The following is a 23,716-nucleotide window of genomic DNA, read 5'->3' on the forward strand; positions in this document are numbered from 1 at the left end:
GAACTCTAAGCTTTGGACATTTTCCAAGGACTTGACATTTACCTGCACTGGTAGACCATTTTTTAAATGTAATATGAAGATGAGATCATAATTGCAATGTTCTGAAATTCCAGTAGTAGAACTTGGGTTTTAAAAAGAACAATGACAAGTTAGGAAAGATGAAAAAGTCCTGGAGATGGATGGTGGTTATGGCTGCATAGCAACATAAATGTACTTAATGTCACACTACTCTACATTTTAAAAAGGTTAAAATGGGGGGGAGGGGTGCCTGGTTGTTGGTAGACTCTTGGTCTCGAGGTCAAGAGTTTGAGCCCCATGTTGGGCGTACAGATTACTAAAAATAAACTTAAAAATTAAAAAATAAAAAGGTCAAAATGGTATATTTTAGGTTATGTATGTTACCAAAATTTTTTAAATAAATTTTTAAAATAAGTAAATTAAAAAACCACTGACTATGGAAGCGCTAAAGGAGATTTTCTTGATTCCTTAAGATTTGACATTACTACTCTGTACAAAATGTATGGGGATTCTATCAATGATTCTACCTCTTTCTGATTTTCTACCTTCTTTCTGGGGTCGAAGGAATAAGAATCTTTCTTTTCATAGGCATGGTGCAGTACACTAGGATGATGCAGACAATGGTGATCGTGTAGACCTGTATGCAATGCAATCATTTTCAGTCTATATTCCTAGGAAAGAATGTACACAATCTCCCACATTATCCCCGCATGGTAAATCCTCTCTCTCTGTGGGTCAAACTGTGGCTCACAAATCCAGATAGGAAGAAAGAAATGACTCATGAATTTGGGATACTGCTCTATGTTGTTCCTACATAAAAGAAAATTACAGATTTGTTTTTAATGATAGGAAAAATGACATTTCTGGCTTTGAATAAACAAAATGAAGGGAGCATAGAAGAAACATCCAAATCTTAAAACCCATGAACCTCAAGTCAGTGTGGTGTCAGCAAAAGGATAGACAGATCAATGAATAGACTAGAAAATTCAGAAACAGAGCCACAAAAACCTAGTGAGTTTATTTTTTACAAAGGTACAAAGGCAAATAAATGAAGAAAATAACATAGTTTTCAACAAATGCCGCTGGAACAATTAAAAAACCATATGCAAAATAATGAATCTCTTTGTCATATACCTCATCTCTTAAACAATCAAAATGTACTACAGACATAATGCAAAATTTTAAATACTAAAACTTTCTGAAAAAACTATAGGAAGAAATATTTGTGACTGTGGATTAACCCCAGAGTTCTTAGATGTGATATTAAAAGCATGCTCTTTAAAAGAAGAAAAAAATTGATGAACTGGATATCTCAAAATTAAAAACTTCTGCTCTACAAAAGATACTGTTATGAGAAGATACAGAACGGAGAAAATACCTGCAAAGTCTCATAGTTGATAAAGGACTTGTATTTAGAATATATAAAGAACTCTCAAAACTCAACAGAAAGACTACCTTTTTTTAAATGGGCAAAAGTTTTGAACAAATGCCACCTTACCAAAATAGATATGCAAATGACAGACACATGAAAAGATGCTGAGCATCATTAGTCATTAGGGAGTGTAAATTAAAACAACAGTGAGCTATCACTTACACCTATTAGCTTAGGTCTACAAAGTGACAACACCAAGTGCTGAGGATGAGGAACAACTGGAAATCTCACACTTCGTTGTTGGCACAGCACAAAATGGTACAGCCACTTGGGAAAACAGTTTGGCAGTTCTTACACAGTTAAACATAAATTTATATATATAACCCACCAATCCCACTTGTACATACTTATCCAAGAGAAACGAAAATTTATACTCACCCAAATGCCTAAACACAAAGGTTTATAGCATCTTAATTCACAATGGCCAAAAAGGGCAAATAGCCCAATTATCTTCAACTGGAAAATAGATAAAATATGGTACCCCCATATAATGGAATACCACCAGCCACTGAAAAGGAATGAATTACTGACAGAACAACATGAATGATTATCAATTGCTAATTAGGTGAAAGAAACTAGACTCAAAAAAGACTTTGAGTCCATTTATACAACATTCTGGGAAAGGCAAAACTACAAGGATTGCCAGGAGCTAGGGCATGGGGAAAGGTTATCTGCAAAGACAGAGCACCAAAGGACTACAACTGGGTGATGAAACTTCTCTGTATCTTCACTGCCGTGGGGCTACAAAACTCCACATTTGTCAGAATTCATTGAACTATATACCTACAAAAAATGAAAACGGAGTTTCCCCAAAGGTTAAGCAATAGAGTCACCACATGACTCAGCAATTTCACTCCTGGTTATATATCCAAAAGAAATAAAAACAATTATCCACGCAAAACTTGTTATGAATGTTCCTATCAGCATTATTCGCGATAGCCAAAAAGTAGAAACAACCTAAATGTCCATCAACTGAAGAACGGATAAACCAAATGAGGTATACCTATACAATGGGATTTTACCTGGCAAAAAAAGGAAACAGAAGACCTGACACATGCTACATCATGGACGAACCTTGAAAACATACAGTTAAGTGAAAGAAGCCAGTCACAAAAGACTACATACAGTACAATTCCTCTTAAATGAACTACCCAAATTAGACAAATCTACAGACAAAAAGTACAAACAGAACAATCAGTGGTTGCTTAGGGCTGGGGGGACTGATGAAAATGGGGGAAGGGGGAATGACGGCTACAGGATATGTGTTTCTTTCTGAGGTAATCTGAAAGTTCTAAAACTGTGGTGATGGTTGCACAAGTCTGTAAATATACTAAAAACCACTGAATTGTACATTTTATTTTTTTTGTTTTTGTTTTTTTAGTGTCTATATAGTTTTATTAATGTCTTCTCTCTCTGTTCCTCTTTCATAATGGTAGAAAAAGCAAATCGCTTCACAGCAAAATGTAACTGCATGGAATTCAGAAATGGACACGGAAGCTCCTGCTTGTGCCCGGCATCCTCCTCATAAATCGTACATTTTAAACGAACAAAATTTGTGGTATGTAAATTATATCTCAATAAAGCTGTTACCTAAAAAGTGGGTATCATTGTATGTAATTTTAAGATAAAATTTTTAAGGGGTGCCTGGGTAGCTCAGTCGGTTGAGCATCTGCCTCGGGTCATGGTCTCAGGATCCTGGAACTGAGCCCCACATCGGGCTCCCTGCAGAGAGCCCTCTTCCTGCCACTCCCCCTGCTTGTACATACTCTCTCTCTCTCTGTCAAATAAATAAAATCTTTGAAAAAACAAAAATAAAAATAAAATAAAAATAAATACAATTTTTAAATAATGTAAGAACTCCACACTGGGGCAAGCACCTTATCTGTTTTGTCTACCACTCTATCTCCAGAACCCAGAATATTGCAGAAAGGAGTCATATACTCAAAATGTTTCATCAATGTGATCTAGTCCAATGAAGTTAAAAGTAAGTCTCATCCTAAGAATTCACAGAGCAAAAAAGGAAAAGTATTATTCAACATAATAATGAATCAGGTACCCAACAAGAAAATGGGTAGCTGGATTTCTCAGCAAACTGCATTTCTTTCACTGCCAGAAAGCAATATAGGATCTTATTAGTATAAGAATCTCCCGAAACCCTGCCTAATGATCTAGCAATATGGAAACTTGTCCAGCCAGCTTTTTTAAGATGACTCCTAACAAACTTCTAAAAGATCCATTTCTATCCATATGCCACAAACCCAAGCCAAAGCACACTTACACTAAACCTGTGGGTCAATACTGCTTGTTGATGTACCAAAGGGGAAATTTAATTACAGTACTTAGAAATGAGTCAAAGTATTTATGGACACTAGAAAAATGGTAACACAGATTAAAGTTGACCACTAGAAATAACTTCACATGGTAAAGAATCACGGTGAATTCATCAACAGTAAAAGCTGTACCACATTACAGTTTTAAGTGTCTCACCACTCTATTCAACCTAACATCAAATGCAGGGATTCCACGTACACAGTTGTACCCTACTCCACAGGAAAACACTTGAAATATCTGAGAACTGTTAATAAATCTCCTTTCACTCTTTTCCAAGTGAAATACACTCACATCCTTTGACCACTCACCAAGAGGCAGACGTAGCATAATCCTGTAAGAGTAAAGTGGACTGGAGACACTTTGCTATTATCAATGACCCACAGTTTACGTAAGCTTTCTTTACTTCATAACTGCTTTCTACTTCACATTGCCTATGATAAACAATTTTCCATGTGTTTTCTTTCCACATAAAGTTGCCACAAAGTCATGTCTGAGGCATTCTGTGCATAATAACCAACCACTTCAATGTACACAGAACACTTTACATATGCACCTGTTTCATTTTATCATGCAGATTTGGATTCATTTTGTTTTGACATCTGATCCTACACTTGATTTTTGCATCTAAGTTACTCAGTGGTATTAATGTACTATAACAACAGACTAGAAGATAGCAGTCCAGTAGCCCAGTCCATACGGCCCCCTGAACTGCCTTCTATTCTCACTCCCTATCTCCTTCCATACTCCAAATACTGCCAACTACCCCATCCCGTACATCTAATGTTCACTATTTAAACAGCAAAGAGGCAACCAAAAAGGAATGTTAAATCCTCCGTGTTCCCTAACTATTGCTCAACTTTTTAAAATTGTTTTAAGACGACTGTGGAAAAGTTATAAAGAATCCCCAAGAGAATAGTGAATATGATTCATTTCATCTAGAGAAGGATGAGTGAATAGTGACTGCAAGGATACACTTACAGTAATAAAAGGGTAAAGAAGAGGAAATAAGATCCATTAATTGGAGGACAGTAAGAAAGGAAATAAGACTAGTTAGGAGACTATACCAATTGTCTAGGTAAGAGTTGATGATGGCTTGGAAGACTGTAGTGGAAATAAACAGAAAAAGCCAAGCTTAAATAGTAAAATCAACAGGATTTCCTACTGCATTAAGAAGGAAAGGAGGGGCTCAGTTGGTTAAGCATCTGACTTCACCTTAGTTCACGATCACAGGGTCCTGGGATCCAGCCCCACTAGTGTCATTAGCTCAATTAATCCACCCAACTATCACGTGCAGAAGTCAGATTACTGGGGCGCCTGGGTGGCACAGTGGTTAGGTGTCTGCCTTCGGCTCAGGGCGTGGTCCCGGTGTTGTGGGATCGAGCCCCACATCAGGCTCCTCCGCTATGAGCCTGCTTCTTCCTCTCCCACTCCCCCTGCTTGTGTTCCCTCTCTCGCTGGCTGTCTCTATCTCTGTTGAATAAATAAATAAAATCTTAAAAAAAAAAAAAAAAAAGAAGAAGAAGTCAGATTACTGAAAATACTTGTTCCCACCAGGCCAGCTACCAAGGAGACTTATACAGAAAATCAATACCCTTTTAGGAACAAAATGTATCTCCAAAGCACCCCACCACTTAAAATTTGAGTCAATCTAATTTTTCTCCCAAAAAAAAAAGATCTGATAAAGATCAAAGGCAGGACCACCTGGGTGGCTCAGTAGGTTGAGCATCAGACTCTTGGTTTTGGCTCAGATCATGACCTCAGGATCATGAGCTCTTGCACCATATGCGGCTCCACACTCAGCAGGGAGTCTGCCTGAGATTCTCTCTCTCCCCCTCTCCCTTTGTCCCTCACCCTACTCTCATCCTTTCTATCTTTCTCTAAAATAAATAAATCCCTTTAAAAAATTCTGAAAGTGAAGCACATTACAATAAAAATTATCAAAGAGAGGGGCGCCTCACTGGCTCAGCTGGTAGAGTGTGCAACTCTTGATCTCAGGGTAGTAAGTTCGAGCCCCATATTGGGTGTAGAGATTACAAAAAAAAAAAACCTTAAAAAATAATAAAAATAAGGGCGCCTGGGTGGCTCAGTTAAGCCTATGACTCTTGATCTTGGCCCAGCTTGTGATCTCAGGGTTGTGAGTTCAACCCTCACACTGAGCTCCATACTAGGCATTAAGCCTATTTTAAAAAGTTTAAACATTGATAATAATAATAAGTAATTAAAAATTATCAAACAGAATGTTTTCCAACAGATTTTATGTTCTTATGTAGAATGGGATAGGTAAGATGATTTTCTTCCATAAATTCCAGGCTGATATAATCACTATGTATTAAGTGTCACAGGTATAAATTTAAGAGTCCTCCCAAAAAATTTTTTAAAACAATCAAATGCCATTCTTCAAAGATGGCAGTCTTGTAAAGTGATTTTAAAATAAATCTGAACAGTAAGATCAGAAAGGTAACAAATATTTGGGAAACAGAAGACACCAAGAAAGAGAATGATTTGCAATGCAAGAAAAAACTTATCAGTAACCTACTCTTACTAATGATGATGTTCCCAAATCAAAGGAGCTTGAGCTCCTTTCTTATCTGAAATGCATGCAATAATTAGTATTAACACAAATCCAAGAAAAATATCCAAACACTGACTCCTGGACTTTAACAGATAAACTTTTCTTTATCCACAAATAGCCTGCCTTAGCATAAAGATCAAATAATATTTTAATAAAGAGTAACCTCTAGGTGGTTCTGGTATATTTTGGTACCTAACATTCAAGTATAGGTAGGTATATAGAACTTCTAAACTCGCATAATGCTTCAAACCAAACAATGCTAACACATTATGAATATTTAATTCATGAAAGCTGCTCCCATTCTGCTCACTGCTCCCTATCTCAGTATACCCTTCTCTTTACATCAAGGTTCCAGACCAATACAATCCCAAATCAGGCTAAAGTAGAGCTGGTCTCCCTCTAAACTTGGTGATTATGTAGATTAAGGACCCTGGATACTTTCTAGGTCTGCCAATTTTTTTTAAGATTTATTTATTTTAGGGGTGCCTGAGCAGCTCAGTTAAGCAACTACCTTCAGCTCAGGTCATGATCCCAGAGTCCTGGGATCAAGCCCCACGTCGGGCTCCCTGCTCAGCAGGGGAGTCTGCTTCTCCCTCTCCCCTGCTTCTCCCTCTCCCCCGCTCATGCTCTCTCTCACTCACTCTCTTTCAAATAAATAAAATCTTTAAAATTAAAAAAAAAAAATTTATTTGAGAGACAGAGTTGGGGAGGGGGGAAGAACAGGCAGAGAGGGAGAGAGAAAATCTCAAGCAGACTCCCCACTGAGCATGGAGACTAACTCAGGGCTTGACACAGTGCTCAATCTCACAACCCTGAGATCATGACATGAGCTGAAACCAAGAGTCGGATGCTTAACAGGCTGCAACACCCAGGTGCTCCTAGGTCTAATTTAATATAAACAAAAATCTTAAGAAAACAGCAATCCAGATACTCAAGATTTACTGCCTGTAACTATTTAACTAATAATACTATAAATGGTTTCTTTAGCTATTAAAAAAAGTAAAGTTGCATACAATTGTAAATACTTATTAAGCCTCAAAAAGTATTTATACAAAGATTGATTAGCTTGTCATAGGTTACATGGCTTGGAAACCATAAAACCAGAATTAAAAATCTATAACCCAAGGGCGCCCGGGTGGTTCAGATAGTTAGGCATCTACCTTTGGATCAGGTCATGATTTCCAGGTCCTGAAATCGAGTCCCGTGCCAAGCCCCATGCCGAGTCCTGTGCCAGGCTCCTGGCTCAGTGGGGAGTATGCTTCTCCCTCTCCCTCTGCCTCTCCCCCTGCTCATGCTCTCTCTGTGTATCACTCTGTCTCAAATGAATAAATAAAATCTTTAAAAACAAAATCTATAACCTGGTTCTCCATTAACATTTATTCCTAGGGATACCTGGGTGGCTCATTCAGTTAAGCATCAGACTCTTAATCTCAGCTCAGGTCTTGATCTCAGCGTCATGAATTCAAGCCCCATGCTGAAGTGCATGCTGTGCATGGAGCCTAATTAAAAAATTAAAAATTAAAAAAAAAGTATTCCTGTTATATTTTTTAAGGACTGGGAACAACTTCTATCACTTGGTACCTAGAAATATTTAATAAATTTGAAGGTTTGAGAAATTTAAATGTTTGTGAAGCTGCATATGTACAGAACACCTCTGAAAGAACACATAAGACACTGTTAACAGTAGTTGCTTCTGAGAAACACAACTAGGGACTAAGGGTGAAAAGATTTAATTTTTGCTATACACAGACTTTTGTCCTATTGAATTTTTTTTATCATCTGTAAACACTATTTTATAAACATACGATTTTTTTTTTTTAAAGATTTTATTTATTTATTTGACAGAGATAGAGACAGCCAGCGAGAGAGGGAACACAAGCAGGGGGAGTGGGAGAGGAAGAAGCAGGCTCATATCAGGAGCCTGATGTGGGGCTTGATCCCATAACGCCAGGATCACGCCCTGAGCCGAAGGCAGACGCTTAACCGCTGTGCCACCCAGGCGCCCCTATAAACATACGATTTTAAAAGCACTAACTTAAAAGATGCTTATCACAGGCTTGGTGAACATAAAACTAACAAACATTAAACTCATCACTTGTATAAATATGTACAAGGTGTCTATACTGATATCTGGAATATGCTTTGCCCCAAATACATCGTTTCATCATAACAGTTACAGCTCAACTTAACTGGAAGGAGGAAAAAGTGAGTTCAAGATAGTAAGAATATGCAGGATGGAGTCAAGACGGCGGCAGCGAAGGAGACCTTAATTTTGTCTGATCCCAGGAATTCAGCTAGATAGCTATCAAATCATTCGAACACCCGCAAAGAACTCAACCGGAGATCTAAGGAAAGAATAGCTCCAACTCTTCAAATAGAAAAGTGACCACTTTCTACAAGAATGACAAGACGGAAAAACTCACCTAAAAAAAAGAGAACAAGAGGCCGTACTGACTGCCATGGACCTAATTAGTATGGACATAAATTAAGATGTTGGAACTAGAGTTCAGAATACGATTATAAAGATACTAGCTGGGCTTTAAAAAGCCATAGAAGACACTAGAGAATCCCTTTCTGGAGAAATAAAAGAACTAAAATCTAACCAAGTCGAAATCAAAAAGGTTATTAATGAGATGCAATAACAAAAATGGAGGCTCTAACTGCAAGGATAAATGAGGCAGAAGAGAGAATTAGAGACACAGAAGACAAAATGATGGAGAATAAAGAAACCTTGAAAAAGAGAGATGAACAACTACTGGCTGGGGTGCCTGGGTGACTCAGCCGTCTCCCTTCGGCTCAGGTCCTGATCCGGGATCGAGCCCCATGTCGGGCTCCCTGCTCGGCAGGAAGCCTGCTTCTCCCTCTCACACTCCCCTTGCTTGTGTTCCCTCTCTCGCTGTCTCTGTGTCAAATAAATAAATAAATAAATAAATAAATCTTTAAAAAAAAAAAAAAAAACAACTACTGGATGACAAGGGGAGAAGCACAACCACGAAGAAAAAGTGACTGTGCTGGACTTACTGAGACACAGTACAGTGGTATCTGATATGGCTCTTTTAAGAGTGACTTTTGTCAGTAATTCTGACAATGCAGCTTCAGAATTAACCATCCCACCACTACCAGTATACTTCTGTGCACAAAACAACCCAACCACTCTTTTCTATTACTTAATTTCCAAATGTTACAGTACCACACTAGTTATAGTCTCCTCTGCCAAGATGCATACAATTATTCTACCCAAAACCCAGTTTGTTATATATCAAACTCTACTGCATTAAACATTTTTGTGTTTAAAAAAATCCTACTGGCTAAAATGGATCAATCTATACTACCTTTACTTCAACACAGCAACAGTCCAATTATTAACTAATGTGTAAGCCAATTGCCAGTATACAATTCCAGCCTGTAAATTCATTCAATTTCCTCTCTATACAATTTTTGTAATTTTTCTAGAACCTATCTTCACCTTCCCTTGCCCAAGGCCATGGTCACCACTTCAATTCAGATCTTCGTTCTCTACTTGCAGCAGCTGCCTACATTTTCCTAACTAGAGTCTCTTTTCTTCAATTCATAAAAGTTACCATCAGCTCAATCTTCCTGAACAACACTGGTTATCAATGAACAATAAACGACTCTCCGTCTGTTTTTCACTTCCAAATGCAAATCCTGTGATTTGATTACCGGGGAAGCTTTCCTACTTAATTTTTATTTTCTACTCCCCAAATTGAAACCTCTCCTAAATAACAGCCAGGTTCTTTCCTGACTGATCTTACAACTCCCAATGCCTGGAAAGCCGTCCCGCTTCCCTCCACTAATCTGAATCTTTTCAACTCCCAGCTACTACCTGGACTAAATTCCTGGTTTCCCTACCTTGCTGTAAGAAATCACATGTTTCTTTCATTTAGCTTCTGTTATCCTATTATTTAGGAAAGGAGACAGGAAATACCTCAAAGAACTATTGTAAGGATTAACTACAATATACAATCTTTATAAACAACTTAGTACATACTAGGTGTTCAATAAATGGTATCCTATATAAGAGAAGAATAATCAGACATTTTCTCATTTTCCTTATGTTAATGTCCTTTCTCCAACTAGACAAAAAACTTGTTTATAAAATCCCTGGCTGAAGAATTCACCAAGCAAATTCATTCCAAAGTTATTAGAATCCAAAGCTGTTTGATTCTGTCTTGAAAAAGGCTTTTAGAGTAGGGATTATTTTCGAAAATAAGTCTTGGTCTGAATGACCAAAAGGATCACATCCTCGGGTGAAGACATAGCACTCCAGCCAGCCAAGCATCTCCCAAGAGTACAGATACTGCTTCAAAGATCAAATCGAAGTACCTAAATCCTAGATACCCTGTGTCTCTTCCAGCCAACCTACCCAGCTGCAGGCAGCACAGAACACAGTCTGTGAAGAGAGGCCACCAACAATCCAGATGACCCATGTTTAGAAGACTCTAGTAGGTATACAGAGAAAAGGAAATAGGAAAAGAAAAAGAAAAAAACGGGCAGAAAATAAGAGCTGAATGCCCCCATTTTCCCCTACCCACTCATGTTGCATGGGAGGGAGCAGACAGAATGCAAAGTAAGTAATCACTTTTAGGAAGAGTAAGACCTGACTTTGAATCTCCATCCCCCTATTTCCTCATAAATAGTAACAGCTATCTTACAAAATTGTTATGAAGATTAAGCTAGATGTACACTTCCTAGAATATGGCAGACACTCAACTGATACTGTTTCTATCCCTATGTCTTTGACTTCCATGCTATACTTTAAAAAGTACAGAAGAAAAACTTTATGAAAAAGAGGAAAGACATAAAACAATATGAGGATATTATATAAGTAAATATCATCTTAGATATAACTGTTAATATTAACTGAAATTAAATCTAAGACAAAAGCAGGCAATAAAGACAAACGTTTTATGTGATTAATAATCTGAACTCTGGGGGGGCACCTGGGTGGCTCAGTTGGTTAAGGGTCTGACTCTTGATTTCAGCTCAGGTCATGATCTCAGGGTCCTGAGATCAAGCCCCACCTCAGGGCTCCACACTCAGCAGGGAGTCTGCTTCTCTCCTTCTCCCTTTTATCCCTTCCCACACAGGCACTCTCTCTCTCTTAAAAAATAAGTGAATCTTTAAAAACAAAAAATAGGAACTCTGGTGGGGCGCCTGGCTGGCTCACTCATCATGATCTCAGGATCCAGAGATTAAGACCTGACTCAGGCTCCAAAATGGGCACAGAGCCTGCTTAAGATTCTCTCTTTCCTTTTCCCTCTGCCCCCTTTTCCCACCTCGCCGTGAGTGCGTACTCTCGCTCAGGAAAAAAAAAAAAAGAATATAAACTCTGATATTAAGATACTGAGATTCAAATCCTGACTAGCTGTATGATTCTGGCAAGTTACTTAAATTTTATTATCTATAAATGGGAATAATAATAGTACTTATACTTCATAGGGTACCAATAAAAATTAAATAATACATGAGGTGTTGGATATAATCCTTAACACAGAATTTAACCATAACATCTAAATTGATTACAGTAGGAAAAGTTTTTTTCTCCAGTAAAAGAGTAACTTCATTAAAATAACAAGGACTAAGAAATGACAGCTCTAATTTTTAAAATTTTTTTTTAGATTTGTTTATTTGACAGAGACAGCCAGCGAGAGAGGGAATACAAGCAGGGGGAGTGGGAGAGGAAGAAGCAGGCTCCCAGTGGAAGAGCCTGATGTGGGGCTCGATCCCAGAATGCCGGGATCACGCCCTGAGCCAAAGGCAGACGCTTAACAGTCGACTGCGCCACCCAGGCGCCCCGACAGCTTTAATTGTTAAGATGATCTACTTCAGTGTTTCTAAACTTTATGGTGTCACCACCTTTACACTTGAAAATTACTACGGAACCTAAAGAGCTTTGGCTTAAATGGGTTACATCCGTGTACATTTACCACAATAGAAATCAAATCTAAGGGGGCGCCTGGGTGGCTCAGTTGGTTAAGCGTCTGCCTTCAGCTCAGGTCATGATCTCAGGGTCCTGGGATCGAGCCCTGTGTCGGACTCCCTGCTCAGCAGAGAGCCTACTTCTCCCTCTCCCTTTGCCTGCTGCTCCCCCTGCTTATTCTCTCTCTCTCTGTGTGTCAAATAAATAAATAGAATCTTTAAAAAAAAAAAAAAAAAGAAATTAAAACTAAGAAAAATTTTGAATATTAAGTTATTTTGAGGTACCAATAATAAAACAATTACATGTTACTATAAATAACATTTTTTATTTTAATTTAGGGGAAACAGTGGCATTGTTTTAAATTTCTGCAAATCTCTTTAATGTCTTTAATATCTAGTTTACTAGAAGACCAGCTGAATCTTAACATATGCTTCTGCATTCAATCTGTTGCAACATGTTATTCTGAAGCCTATGAATAAAATCTAATCTCACACAAATGCGTGGTTTAGAAAAGGGAGTAGTATATTAATAGCCTTTCCTGATAACTGTGCATATTCTTTTTTGCTATTACACCCAAACTTGACAAGTGGTAGTTCTTTTTAGAGACAATATGGAATCTGAAACCATACTAACATTTCATACACAGTTACATTAAAATTAATTGTTCTACACTGCATTTTAAATGGATCTTTCACCTATGCATAATTTTGGAACATCTGCATTGATCATCTAGGAAATATTGGTACATTAAGTTATGCAGATTTTCCAAATGTTGACACATTTCATTGTATAGTATTAAAAATAAAATCTGTTAAAATCACCACTGATTTCCTCAGAAAAGTATTAAGTATTGGGAAGCTGTGAAACTTGGTGGCAGACACAAGTTTCCAATATTCTAATTTTCACTTGAAACCTATAATTTTATTATTGGCAACAGTTTTCCTTGAAGTGACAGGCACACTCATTTATTTCTGAAAATATGTCTGCTAAATATCCAAGTCTAAATATAGTTTATCATTCTTTCAAGTTAAAATGTGTTACATAAAAAAGCAGTTAGTGAAATATAATACTGTATGTTTACTATACTGGAATTGAAATAAAAAACTAAAAAAAAAAAAGTGGCTAGGGGTGCCCGGGTGGCTCAGTCAGTTAAGCATCTGACTCTTGAAATCAGCTCAGGTCACAATCTCACAGGCTCTTGAGATGGAACCCAGCATCGGACACCACACTGGGTGTGGAACCTGCTTAAGATTCTCTCTATCCCTCTCCCTTTGCTCCTTCCCCATTCACGCTCCCTCTAAAAAATAAATTTAGATTTTTAAAAAAGTAGTTAGTTCTGCCTACAACTCACTCACACAAGTGGTTTAAACCACTACTGAAGGGATGCCTGAGTGGTGCAGTCAGTTGGGCGTTCAACTCTTTGTTTTAGCTCAGGTTGTGATCTCAGGGTCGAGAGATCAAGCCCCATGTCAGACTCCATGCTCAGTGTGGAGTCGGCTTCAGATTTTCTCTCCCTCTCCTTCTCCTTCTGCCCCTCCTGCTCGTGCGTTCGCTTGCCTCTCTCTCTCTAAAATAAATAAATAAATCTTAAAGAAAAAGCCACTATTAGACAACTATGTAACGGAAGTGCTTTATGCATGCCTCCCATTCCATCACACAGAACATTAAAAAGATGTCTACTGAAGGGTCAAGATTTAATAAAATAAGTTTTACTGTTTAATGAAAGATATTAAAACAAACAAAAAAATATATTAAGTGAAACTGGTACCTTTGCTTTCTGTTGAGAATGCATGTTGGTGAAGAACACAATAATTACAAGTACAGTTTGGTACCACTATCTTGATTCATGCTAAGGCTCCAGCAATGTGACCCACCCATGATTTTGCACCATCAGTGAAAATGTCAATAAAGTGAAAAAGGAAAAAATATCTCAGAACAATTACTAAAATAGTTCCGACCTCACCTCTGCCTCTAAATAGCATGCTATCCTATGAAAACCGTATTCTTTCACAAAAAAGGCCCCCTGATGCCAGGAGAATTTCAATACTACTAATATCCAGAATAAAAATCCTAGAGCATTGTAAATCTAGGTAAGCAGGCCAGAAGCACACTGCTCCTAAGTAAGGGCACCAGAGAACCCCATAAATGTAGTTATGCTAAATTCATGCAAAAATGGTCGTCAAATGAGGTCATGAAAAAATCCAAAGGGCTTTTCATTCACACTGACAGAGAACTACTGTGCATTTGAGAAGCAAAGATGATTACTCATTAAAGTTCATTCTGAAAAAAAAGAACAAATTGGTAATTTATGCTGCAATGCATTCTGTTAGTCCAAGTTTAGTATAAAATGCTAAAATAAATGTAGCAATGGCAGCCTTTACTACTGTTTCCCCAGTGTAGCCGTTCCATCTAGGCCTCAGCCCAGGGTCACGTAGCTCTCCATCTTCACCTCATCCTTTGGATCTTACACTCCATGCCCTTCCAACACGGCATCACTCATCAGTATAGTTCAAACCACTAGAAAAACAAAGACTCTTTGTTCTTCACTTCTCCTAAACCTCTTTTCCTTTTCTCTAGCTTCACGTTAAGTAGCTGAACACCCACACCTCGTGAGATGTCTGTCTGGAATGGGTACAACAACTGAGACAGACCAAGCCGGTGGCTCCAATCCAGTCCAAGAACTCTGAGTTCAATCACATACATCCCACACAAAGCCCTTTAATCTATAAACTAGAACCAATAATTTCAGCCAAGATCTAGGTTTCAAAGAACTTGAACATACTTCAAATAGAAGTCCAGAATTTAACTGAAATACATCAATTCAGAATGTCTCAAAGAGGTTTATTACAACAGTTCTAAAAACACTGAACTCACGAGGCAGTTTACTCACATCAGTCTAGAGCACAAATGTGATTTTAGCATTCCAGTTCTTTTACTTACCAGCTGTGTGACTTCTGGGGAAGTTACATTTAACATCTTTAATATGTGTCTTCACCTGGAAAATGAGGACAATAATAGTTCCTACACTTCATAGGGTCAAGAAACATGTTAGAGGATTTACGGAAGGCATTTAACCCAGTACCTGGTATATGCTGGGCATATAATAAACCACTGCTAATACTGACCTCCAAGAGCAATTCCTCTTTCTACTATAAAAAGCATAATAGCACTGGTGTCTGAGTGATTCCAGGCCCAGCAAAGGGACCAGATTTCCAGAGCCCTGAAGATGAAGGGTAACACCCCAAAACATGGACTCATTTTCCACTCCACCTTCATTAGCCTAAGCAGCTGCCAAGAACAAAGGCCGCATCTCCCGATACCTGGCAAACAAATGCAGTATTGCCTCGCGAAGTGCTTGCTTCTCTGAGGTGCCCACAAGTGTATTTGGGGAGAAGCTTCGAGAGCAAATTGAGGAGCATCTGTCCTTCTATGAGACAGGAGACTCCACAAAAGAATCTGGATGTCACGAAGGAAGCAATGGTTCAGGCAGAGGAAATGGCTGCTGAGATGGCTAGGAAGCTAGAGAAGCAAGAGAAGAAATGCTTGAAGAAGGAGAAGAAACGGCTGGCTGCCCTCACCCTTGTGTCTCCAGAAAACAGCAATAGTACCCTGGAGGAGTGTGAGGAGACAAGCGAAAGACCCAAAAAGAAGAAAAAGCAAAAGGCCCAGGAGACTCCACAAGAGAATGGAATGGAAGACCCATCTGTCTCTGCCTCCAAACCCAAGAAAAAGAAATCTCTTTCCAAGGAGGAGCTGGTTAGTACCGATCTTGAAGAGACAGCTGGCAGTGTAAATCTTCCCAAGAGGAAGAAATCCTTCCCCAAAGAACCACCAGTTAGTGACGCTGAAAAGGCTGGTAATAGGAGCATCCACAACAAGAAGAGGAAATTCTTTTCCTAGGAGGAGCCACTCAGCAGTGGACCTGAAGAGGCTGCTGGCAGCAAGAGCAGCAGCTCTAAGAAAAAGAGAATGCTCCCGAAGCTATCCCAGGAAGATTAGAATGGACATTTACCTGGTGGGCATAACCCACATGACATTTCCCAACCCATCCCTTATATCCCAAAAAAAACAAATTCACAAGGAAAAAATAAAATCAGAATAGCAGCAGAACCAATGACAAAACAATAGAGAATTTCCCTCAAAGTTCAACTACCTATTTATGTAACAGCTTAAGTAACACTGTGAATAAATTTTCACCATGTTGTATATTATATTCCCTTCACAGGATATGTACTACCAAGCCTTAGCATCTAAACATTTAGTACATATATTTAACCCTGAGGTTATTAAACAGAACTTAAAATGTTCACAAATACTTTCCAGCAGACACTGTGTAGTGGCAAGGTTAACAGACTGTCACTCACTAAGTTTACCTTAACAAATGACTTAAGAGGAAAATCAGTGACAGATAAGGAAATAAAAAAATCATAAACTTTCATAGGACACCGATTTTAAAAGACATTTAGGGTTCAATAAAACCCTCCAAAATCTCTCAAGAATACGAATACAACCAAGCTGGGTGGTATGTGCACTACTGTTTATTACGTTATTCTGTAACTTTCTATATTCATAAAATATCTCATTAAAAGATGAAACATCTGTGTAGAACAAAAATGACAACAGAGATAATTTGAGTAAATTAAAAATAAAATTGGATTAAAAATAAAATTTCAGGGGTGCCATGGTAGTTGGTTAAGTATCTGACTTCTGATCTGGCTCAGGTCTTGATCTCACAGTTATGAGTTTGAGCCCAATGTGGAGCCTACTTTTAAAAAAATTGTAAACTATAGCCCAGCTCTATCTGATAAAGTTTCCATATCCAAATGTGCTGTTTTAAAAATAACTTTTGGGGGCACATGGGCGGCTCAGTCAGTTAAGGATCCAACTCTGGATTTGGGCTCAAGTCGTGATCAAGCCCCGCATCAGGCTCTGCGTTCAACGGGGAGTCTGCTTGAGATTCTCTCTCCCTCTCTCCCTCACCCCCCCCCACACTTGTGCTTGCTCCCATATGCACTGTCTCTCTCCCAAATAAATAAATAAATCTTAAATAACTTTTGCTTAGGGGTGCCTAGCTGGCTCAGTTGGGAGAGCATGCAACTCTTGATCTTGTGTGATCAAGCCCCTACACTGGGTGTAGAGATTACTTAAAAAATAAAACATTTTTTAAAATGGGGGGTGGACACCTGGGTGGCCCAGTCGGTTAAGCATCCAACTCTTGGTTTCAGCTCAGGTTGTGATCTCAGGGTTGTCAGATGGAGCCCCGAGTTGCTCAGCGAGAGTCTCCTTAAGTTTCTCTCTTCCTCTCCCTCTGCCCCTCCCCCATGGTCTAGCTCTCTCAAATAAATAAATAAATCCTTTTTTTTTTTTTTTTTAAGGGAGGGGTGCACCCGGGTGGCTCATTCAGTTACGCATTCAACCCTTGATCTCAGCTCAGGTCTTGATCTCAGGGTTGTGAGTTCAAACCCCACCTCAAGCTCCATGCTGGGTGTGAAGCCTACTTAATAAATAAATAAATAAATAAATAAATAAATAAATAAAAATTTTAAGAAATAACTTTTCCTTATTTCATATTGATGGTTTACTTCTATATAATCAAAATGTAGGACAAAGGCAACACTATTACCCTCTTCCTGTCAACTGGGACAAGAGGCACTCCATTTAACTGTTCATATTATCTTAAAAAAAAGTCCATATTATCTAATAAAATATAAAACACTGAGTAATTTAAAAATCATAAGACATTGGTAAAAAAAGATTTTTTTTTAAGATTTTATTTATTTGACAGACAGCAGGAGAGCACAGGCAGGAGGAGCGGCAGAGGGAGAGGGAAAAGCAGACACCCACCCCACCCCAGAGCAGGGAGCCCGATATGGGTGGGGCTTGATCCCAGGACCCCGGGATCATGACCTGAGCCGAAGACAGTCACTTAACCGACTGAGCCACTCAGGAGGTGAAAAAGATTCTTGTTTTTATTTCATGAATGAATATCAAGCATCAACAATGACTTAGATGGTGCTGGAGGGGAGGTGAGTGGGGGGATGGGGTAACTGAGTGATAGGCATTAAGGAGGGCACGTGATGTGATGGGCACTGAGTGTTACACACAACTGATGAATTACTGAACTCTACATCTGAAACTAATGATGTACTATATGTTGGCTAATTGAATTTAAATAAAATCAATGAGTTAGATGAGACACAGCCATACAAAAATGAAAGTTTATTTTGACTTTTTAAATGACAAAGAATAACGTCAACAAGATCAAGTCTTGCACGGTGGCACGTAAGCAGTAATGGCATATTCTTTACCAAAAAACCACCAGAGGAAATGAAACTTTACTTTTCTTTACATTTTTCATTACAAGATACTGGATTTTGCTTTTGCAACTGTTTATTTTTAAGTAAGGAGGTAAAATTCTAAAATTGATCCTGTTGCTGCTGCAAAGTATGAACAATGAGACTGGGGGGTGGGGGTGGTGAAAGAGAAAGGCCTAGTGCAAGCCCTAACAAAGGCCCAGCACACCGGCTAGGGCTAAACTCCCCAGAGTATGAAAGCACTCTTTGTCTTTCTGGTCAGTGTAAGACCATTGAATGTCCCAGTATATAGTTTAAAAAAAAAAAAAGGCAAAAGAGGGAGGATGGGAGTTCTGCCTCTTTAGGGGATGTCTCCTCAGCTGCCTGGCTACAATAAGGATGAAGACTGTAAAAGCACAGAAAAGCTCCCAAGCATGCAGCTACCCAGTCTTTGTCTATTAATACACACCAGCAAAAAAGCACTCATGTGCCCTGATTATACTACATCTTACTTCACTACCGAACAAAATTCTAGGACCTGGATTTCTATTTCACACTGACAATTTCAATCTAGTTCATTCAGAAAACCACAGAGGAAATAAAGTATTTTGGCTTCCAATTTGGAATCCAGCAATAATAATCTCCTCCCCTTTAGCGTGAAGAGTATTCAGAAAAGTTTAAATTAAGAAAGACATTTCATTTTTTCGCTCAATGTTTTTCGAAAAACCAAATAACCAGCAGAGGTTCTCTAACAAAGACAACAGTTCAAGGTTCACAACAGGTACCTCACAAGTCAGTTTCAGTGTACTCTGCTTACTCTACTTACTATGAAAACAGTAAACCCCCAGGGTGTGGACCATAAGCATTTTCTTCACTGCTATACCTTAAAGAACAAAAGGCAAGTTAGTGAAAGAAGCTGTCATAGTCTAATTAAATTTTACTGATAACCCATTGTATAATTTCTATGAAGCTACAATTGGCATAAGACACCACTTCTTTTGAGGTTCTGAACAAAGAAAAGGCTCATTTTCCAGTATTAAGATTAAAAATGAAAATGTTGATTTGCTTAAAATACACACAAAGTTAGTATGTCTTCAGTGCTGGAAATTCTCATTTCAAAATCCCCCTCCATGACTCAAGGTTTGATATATGCATATGGATGACTTTCAGCAGCTCTAGTTTAGCATTCCCATGAGACAAATCAGATTGCAAATGTATTTTAATAATTAACATTTATTCTGAAAGTTATGCAGATTTTTGTTAAATAGAAATTTTGCTTGTAACACTACTTTAAGAATCATTGAATTCTGTCTTTTGAGTTGAAATGAGTAGCAAACTGTAGAATCAGAGATTTGGAAAAGTCCTGGGAGATAATCTTACAAAAATAAATGTCTAATAACGAAGGGGGGAGGGAGATAGCCTCAGAAGTTAAGTAACATGCTGAAGGTCACACAGCTAAATGTCCTTTACACAGACAGTGGAGAATAAAAAAGGCAAATTCATATATAGTCTGCAACCTCATTTTTACTGGGTCATAATTTCCAAATGAATAAATCTTCTACTGGTTCCAAAAGGCCTCTAAACAATTTTCTGGAAACCATACTGACTTCTGAAATGAAATGGTATTCAGCAAGAATTAAAAATGTATTTTAAAAACAAAGAACACCAGCTAAATTTATTTGGTAAATAAAAGGAAGGAGTAAACATTATTTATTTTGAAAATAAGACAGAACTACAGATATAACCATAGTCTGTAAGTCTACAGATCTCTTGAGCTATTAACTAGTTTTTATAAGAGCACTTGATCATCCTTAAAAAAAACAGACTGCAGGGGGCGCCTGGGTGGCACAGCGGTTAAGCGTCTGCCTTCGGCTCAGGGCGTGATCCCGGCGTTGTGGGATCGAGCCCCACATCGGGCTCTTCCTCTGGGAGCCTGCTTCTTCCTCTCCCACCCCCCCTGCTTGTGTTCCCTCTCTCGCTGGCTGTCTCTCTCTCTGTCAGATAAATAAATAAAATCTTAAAAAAAAAAAAAAAAAAACAGACTGCAAATAGTGCAGAGGATATAACGTAGAAAGTACCAGAACAGATGGATCTAAGGTAAAAAGTACCTTCCAACACCTAGTCTTTTTCTCCTACAGGTAACCACAGTCAAGTTTCTAATGCATCTTTCCACAAATTTTCTACACACAAACATATACTATCATTTTTAACAATTCTTAAAAACTGCTTCTAAATTAATCTAAAATGTCCAATCACCATAGGTTTAAGAAAGGAGAATGAAATTCCTAAACATGGGTCATTCACAATAATGAAAACGTAATAACTATTACATGAGAGAAAAGTTATAAAATAGAGAAAATAAATGTACCAAGTGTTAACTAACAGCACCATGTGGTCTAATTTTCCATATGTGAAGACCATTTTTAACATATAATTTCACACAATGGAGCCAATTAAAATATATGCACTAGGGGCACATGGGTGGCTCAGTGGTTAAGTGTCTGATTTGGCTCAGGTCATGATCTCGGGGTCCTGGAATTGAGCCTCGCATCAGGCTCCCTGCTCAGCAAGAAGTCTGCTTCTCCCTCTACCCGACTCACCCCTACTCATGCTCTGTCTCTCTCATATAAATAAAATCTATAAAAAAAAAGTTACCCAAGAAAAATAAGCGGCCACTGATTCTTTTATGATTTTCAGATTATAAGCATATTACCAAAACTTTGTAAAATAGAAAAATTTAAAACTACTCACAAATCTGGGGTGCCTGGGTGCCTCAATTGGTTGGGGGGAGTGCCCAGCTCTTGATTTCAACTCCATCTATGATCTCAGGGTCCTAAAATCAATACATGCATCAGGCTCCACACTCAGCAGGGAATCTCCTTGAGGATTTCTCTCCCTCTCCCTCTGCCCCTCCCCTGGCTCATGCATGTGCACTCACACTCTCCATCTCTAAAATACTTTTTAAAAAAAATACATATAAGGGCGCCTGAGTGGCTCAGTTGGTTAAGCATCTGCCTTCATCTCAGGTCATGATCCCAGTGTCCTGGGATAGAGTCCCGCATCAGGCTCCCTGCTCAGTGGGGAGTAGGCTTCTCCCTCTACTCCCTGCTCGTGCTCTCTCTCACTGTATCTCTCTCAAATAAATAAAATCTTTAAAATAATAAAAATTTAAAATAAAAAATACACATATGTATTACATACACACACACACACACACACATACACACACACACACACACACAGAGGCAGAAAAACCATACAAAATTATTTTGTTCCTTAGGAGTGTATATATAGCTAGAAGATAAAAGTAAAATCTTCAAGTTTGAAACACTTAGGGTCAAACAGCAGGAGACATATTCCTTTTTATTAGTATTTCCTTCTTGTTGGTGTATACTCTAACTGTGTCTCTAAAATTTTTAAAAAGAAAAATGTTACTCCTTTGACAGATCCTGACCTGAACATTCAAGTCTGTTATGGAGCCCAGGAAAAGAATCACTGCAGGTTATCCACACCTCATCTCCAAAGCTCCTCCAGACCACCTACCATCTGTCCACCCCACTGTATGTTCTCAGCATTCCTAATTTCTAGGACACTCCTCCCACTATTTTGGCCTTATACCATTGATCCTACTTTTTGCCAAACCCTTTAACTGACAACCTCACTGGGATCACCATCCCAGCCTATCCTATCTGACCTTCAGTCTTATACACCACACCATCTGAAAAAGAGACACAAGCCAAATTTTGAGTGTGGTTTGAAACCCACTGCTCATCTGGTCTTCCCACACAAAAGAAACAGATACAATAAAACGTTACATTCTTCAGCTCAAATGCAATGCAGGGCTACAGAGAATATAAATACTTTCAGTTAAGATTTAGTCACATTCATTCACTCGCTCGTTCATTCAACAAATATTTACTTCATGCCAGACATTTTTAGGAATAGAGTGATTAACAACAAAGGACAGAGTGGTTAACAACAAAGTCCCCACCCTCTTGGAGTTTATATAAAACCAGTTAAAATCCTGGTAATAACATTTTCATCCTAAGGCTTTAATAACTTCATATACTCAAAAACAAAACAAATTAAAAACTGTAAAGCAAAAGTTTTGAAAGAAAGAGGGGAGTGGATGGTTTCGTTAAATGTTATGAACAAATTCACAATGTAATCTGCACTAATATTCACACTAAATACACTTTGAAAAAAAACAGGCTTTTCCCTTTATAGGCTATCAAATCTCAATCTCATATTGAAATGTGATAGATATCCATTCTAACTGTTAGGAAGGGTGACTACAAACCAATCTATAAAGCCGTAATAGTGAATGGCTATTATGGACAAAGCATATACTAGGCAACTAGAATATAAAAGGGTAAAGGGGAATTAATAAATGTACATTAATAAATGTACATAATGCAGCGCATTATACTACAAAACACAGTCTCATCCTCAAACAGCTTATGATTTGGTTAAATTATGTATAACAACCATTCAAGATGTTTTCTGAGGAATGCCAATCAGTAATGTCAGTGACTGTATAGGACTTCAGAAAACAAAGAAATATTTGTGCCCTACAATGATCAGGAACCATCCACAAGGAAGAAAAGACTGAAATGGATTGTACAGGAAGGTTAAGACTAAGAAGTAAAAGACCAAGAGGCTTTCTTTTTTTTTTTTTTTTTAAGATTTTATTTTATTTATTCGACAGAGATAGAGACAGCCAGCGAGAGAGGGAACACAAGCAGGGGGAGTGGGAGAGGAAGAAGCAGGCTCCCAGTGGAGGAGCCTGATGTGGGGCTCGATCCCATAACGCCGGGATCACGCCCTGAGCCGAAGGCAGACGCTTAACCGCTGTGCCACCCAGGCGCCCCAAGAGGCTTTCTAAGTAAAGAAAACACAAACACAGAGACAAGAATGTACCTGGTATATTCTAAGATGATTTATTCTGACTGGCATGGGTAGTGCAAATAAACACAAGGTCCACAAAAGATCAGAAAGTCATAGGATGGCGAAGCTAGAAAAGACTCCCAATTCTACCCACATTCTTCCACAGATGAAAAAAGTGAAGCTCGGGAAAGTCACCAAACAAGGCCACAAAGTAAGTCGATGGCAAAGTTAAGATTATAATC

General features: G+C 38.4%; 2 protein-coding genes across 2 annotated transcripts in view; one reads left to right on the forward strand and one right to left on the reverse strand.

Moving 5' to 3' along the window:
- EIF4G3 (eukaryotic translation initiation factor 4 gamma 3) overlaps positions 1-23,716 on the reverse strand; it is a 361,657-nt gene that overhangs the window by 280,638 nt on the left and 57,303 nt on the right. The gene's annotated exons all lie outside the window — the stretch shown is intronic.
- LOC103666586 (nucleolar protein 56-like) lies at positions 15,649-16,643 on the forward strand. The gene has a single exon (XM_040645904.1). It carries the CDS (start codon positions 15,724-15,726, stop codon positions 16,192-16,194), a length of 471 nt encoding a protein of 156 aa, XP_040501838.1. The 5' UTR covers positions 15,649-15,723; the 3' UTR covers positions 16,195-16,643.

This window comes from Ursus maritimus, unplaced genomic scaffold (assembly GCF_017311325.1).
Source record: "Ursus maritimus isolate PB19 unplaced genomic scaffold, ASM1731132v1 scaffold_32, whole genome shotgun sequence".
NCBI lineage: Eukaryota > Metazoa > Chordata > Mammalia > Carnivora > Ursidae > Ursus > Ursus maritimus.